The 4174-nt window shown below is 41.8% G+C and overlaps 1 protein-coding gene across 1 annotated transcript in view; it reads left to right on the top strand.

The window, feature by feature from the left end:
• The window catches only part of LOC101853228 (high-affinity choline transporter 1), a 72351-nt gene that overhangs the window by 66951 nt on the left and 1226 nt on the right, over nucleotides 1-4174 (top strand). The window contains exons 8-9 of the mRNA XM_035968898.1: nucleotides 827-1104; nucleotides 3596-3749. Of these exons, the coding sequence (XP_035824791.1) occupies nucleotides 827-1104; nucleotides 3596-3749 (432 nt within the window). The remainder of the gene's footprint in view (nucleotides 1-826; nucleotides 1105-3595; nucleotides 3750-4174) is intronic.

Genomic DNA, 4174 nt, shown 5'->3' with positions numbered 1-4174 from the left:
ACACACGCACACACACACGCACGCGCGCACGGACACACATATACAAAAATCGTATACACACTGTACCATGGGAAGGCAAAGAAGATTGTATTCACAGAGAACTAGTTTACATCCCGTGGGACCACCATCATAATCAACAAAACACACTCCACATGCAAATAAATCTTCGGAAAACCCTCCGGTCTATAATTGGTGTTTTTGTCGCCTTGAACAGTCTAATTTCTTCCGTTTTCCACTGCTATTTACGTCTTTGTTGTTGCTGTTGTTGTTTGTTGTTTTTTTTGTTTGTTTTCTTTTGTTTTTCCTTAGCACCAGATGACCATATTGTGTTAATAACACAAACAAAACAAATCTTTCTTCCCTTTTCTCCCACTATACCAGTTGGCAATTCGCTACCTTAGAATTACAAAGTTTTATCTAACATTTTTGGCCGTTTTGAATTAACTACCATGAAGCTAGAAACCAAATGCTCTATCTGTTCTATCAAAAACGTAAGATTTTTCTGAGTTGTTATCAGCATATCCCAAAAATTGCATTCGAAAAAGCTTGACATGTTGTGAAACTCAGAATCTTTCACGTCACATTTCTCAAAATATGGTCCTGAGCAGATAGAATTTTGTAATTCTAGGGTAGCGCATTGTTACGTACGTTAAACTAATTATGCACCGCTTCCCTCAAATTCCTTTTTCGACTGGTTAGTCCTACTTCCTTACTTTCCTCTGTCGTTTCTGTCAGTCAGTCTTACTTTTCCCTGCACTAAACGACCATTATTGGGTAGATGTGATTCTCTTTACTTAAACTCAAACAAACATCCTTTTTCATCCAGCCGTCAGAAACAATGCAGGTGTGGGTGATGCGCGGAGCCCAAGTGGTGGTGGCTGTTCTCTCGTGTGTGATGGCCATTACCGTGTCTTCCATCTATGACCTGTTCGTGCTGTGCTCCGACTTCGTCTTCGTGTGCCTGTTCCCCCAACTGGTCTGCGTCATGTACCTCAAAGGCTCCAACGCTTACGGCTCCTTCTCGGCGTTTGTGCTGGGACTCTTCTTCCGGTTCATGGGAGGGGAGAGCACGCTGGGTATACCTGCCGCAATTAAGTATCCCTGGTGAGTTGGAAATTTGTCTTTATGTTATCGTTAAGTAAGAGCGATTGGGTTGAGGGGGGGGGGTCATGTGTTTTTACACCTATATCGACACAAATTAGATTACCTGGGGGGCGTGCTTCGATCCTGCCTGTTAGAGGCAACCTGGGCCAGGAAGGATAAAACATCCCGGTAGAAAGATTCTCCCAACTCGGGTATCGAACTCCGATCTTCTGCATGCAACAGTGAAGTACATAATCGCTATACCACAGACGCCAGTGTGATGAGTTGGAAAAGTGTTTTTGTATTGCTAGGTATGGTACTTTGGCCAGACAATATTGTCGTACATTCAGGCAATCGTTAAGAATGAATGGTACCACCGATTGCCCTGCGTTCCCGCAAAAGACGATTGAGTTAGGAAAGTTTATATTGTTATATTATATCGTTAATAACGCGTATGTACTATCACTATATATTATCATATCAGCGTCTGTGCTGTGGTATATGGCCTTTTAGATGTTGCACGCACAAAACGGATGTTTTCAAAACTAGTCTTTACCTTACGTCATTAAGAATAATACCACTGAACCCAGAACTACACATCGACCAAACAGTTGGTCAGCTGTTTTGAGTTTTAACGGTTGAAAAGAGTAAGTTCAACACTGCTATCAACACTATTAGGTTATTTAAGAGACGGGACCTCCGAATTTAACGTCCGTCTCAGATAGGACCTAGCCAAATGGGTTGAGAGCCTTGAAAACTGTACAAAAGGAACCAAGTTCAAGAACGCCCACTCATAGATTCGAACCTGGCCCATCCGCCCTGTAGTCCAGCGTGATACCATCTGAGCGAGAGGAGGAGCACCCATTTTGTTGGAGAGTTGTGAACTATAAAAATAAGAAAAGTACGACTAAATGGATTATTTTGTTGTGTTGGTGCGGAAGGATTCTCTTATTTTTATTATTCACAACTCACCGACAAAACTATTGGCCAACTGTTTTGTTGTAGTGTGGTACTAGGCTTAGGTGCTTCGCCTTTCCACGCAATAAAAACAGGTGGGTTGAAAACAAAGTTGCTGTCACATCGGCATCTGTGGTGCAATATTGTTAGCCTGTTTGACATAGCACGCAAAAGACATGAGTTCGACGGCCGCTCGAGACAACACATTCTATAGAATGTATTCATCTTTCTGCTGAGATATTGCATCCCACTTAACCCATGTTGTCTCTGGCAATTAGGATGGCAGTGGTGGTCATAGTGCTGTTAACTCTTTGTTGCATGGAGTATGAAGCAGTTATAGGGATTCACATTCTCCCAACAAGGTGTCTTACGCGTGACAATGACATGAAAGAAAGTTGGGGGGGTTGGCAATAAAAAGGTGGGGGGGGGGGCAATTTTCCCAATGTAGTGGATTTCATGAACTCTGGATACGTTTTTGAGATGGACATAATACGTACACTGTCGTTGACATCATTCATTCAAAGACTTTTTACTCTGATGAATAGGATATATTAAAGAGTAACTGTCCCAGGCTTCTGTTGTAACAACAAGGAAGATCTCAACGTTCTTGACATAACAAAGTGGATCTGGATGTGACTGGCAGTGACAACATGGCGTGGCCTTAAAGCCTCATCTAATTGTCGTGAACACCACTAAACAGCAACGGGTGAAAGTCCTACTCAAGACCATGTGCGTCTTCTTGAAGTTGGGGTACATGGTACGTCGCCAGAACAAAAGACTGACAATAAACATTCTTGAAAACAAGAGGCGGAATTTATGGTAACTCTGACCCCGCACTCTGCTGATTGAGCTTCCGGGTGGCAAATGAGATTCATGACCTGTTACGTGGTCTCCCGTAGACTGCAGTATTATTTTTATTAAACAGAGACTGCTAACTTGGAAATGCTGAATGATATGCCGTTCTTTGAAAACTGAGAAAACTGTTGTTGATGTTGTTATTGTTGTTCTTGTTGATGTTGTTGCTATTGTTGTTGTTGTTGGGGTTTTGTTGTTGCTGTTGTTGTCGCTACTGATTTTGTTGTCGATGTTATTGTTGTTAAGTGGTGGTATTAAATTATGTTCCTACATACTATGTGTACATACAGCTGCGCACTAATGAATCATATACACACATTTTGGTATTCTATAACCTACCTTACCTCCAGTTAAAATGGCATCTTTACAACTTGAAAAAGATTTAAGTAAAAAATTCAACTTGATATATATACGTCTTTTAAAAAAGGAGATGTCTATTGAGAACGGCATCAAACATTTGACGTTGGGGTCGCACCTTTGACCCCGCTCCTGCCCAGACCCTGCACCCCCCCCCCCCCCCCCCCCCCCCGGGGTCCCTCCAGGAGATGTTGTGTAATGTTACAACGAGAAGCTTTTTTAGCTCACCAAACACTGCAACATAACACATGAAAATGGTTTTTGAAATCTGTCCATGACTGGATAAGATAGATCTAACGCTTATCCTACCTTATATCTTACATTTAATTGTTTTTCTCTACAGGTATGACGAGGACACTGGAACACAACTGTTTCCATTCCGTACTCTGTCTATGCTGATTTCGCTGTTCACGCTCATTTGTGTATCCTATTTCACTGACTTCTTGTTCAAGAGCAAGTACCTGCCGCTGGATATGGACTTCTATGGCTGCTTTCAGGTATGATTTTTTTAAAGATTATTTTAATAAGAGTTTACGGCACTTGCAACACAATAAGGTCATAATTATAAGTATGGTATAAGTGCCGAAGTTTAGAGGTGTTACAGAAGAGTAACAAACGCAAAAAGGAGGAGAGATAAGGACAATAAATGTTTGATAGGAAAGAAGGAGCAAACCACTCCAGAGCACCACCAACCACCCGCTTTCAGGTATGAACCGAGAAAAAGGCCTGACCTATGTTCTTTTTTGTGACATAGCTGGTGTCGCTACTGTGTTGATTTATTAGTAATATCACTCTCTGGTAATATTATTGAGCTGCGGCGGCGATTGGGATGGGGTTTTCGGGGTTTTATGCCTTTTTTTATCTTGAGGTGCGGGGAGGCCATTTTATTTGGATTTTTTTTGTGAATAGAGTGTGTGTTTGT

The sequence above is a fragment of the Aplysia californica genome, unplaced genomic scaffold, assembly GCF_000002075.1.
Source record: "Aplysia californica isolate F4 #8 unplaced genomic scaffold, AplCal3.0 scaffold00095, whole genome shotgun sequence".
In the NCBI taxonomy this organism is placed as follows: domain Eukaryota; kingdom Metazoa; phylum Mollusca; class Gastropoda; order Aplysiida; family Aplysiidae; genus Aplysia; species Aplysia californica.
Note: the sequence above shows the minus strand (reverse complement) of the source record. Positions and strands in the feature narration are given on the sequence as shown.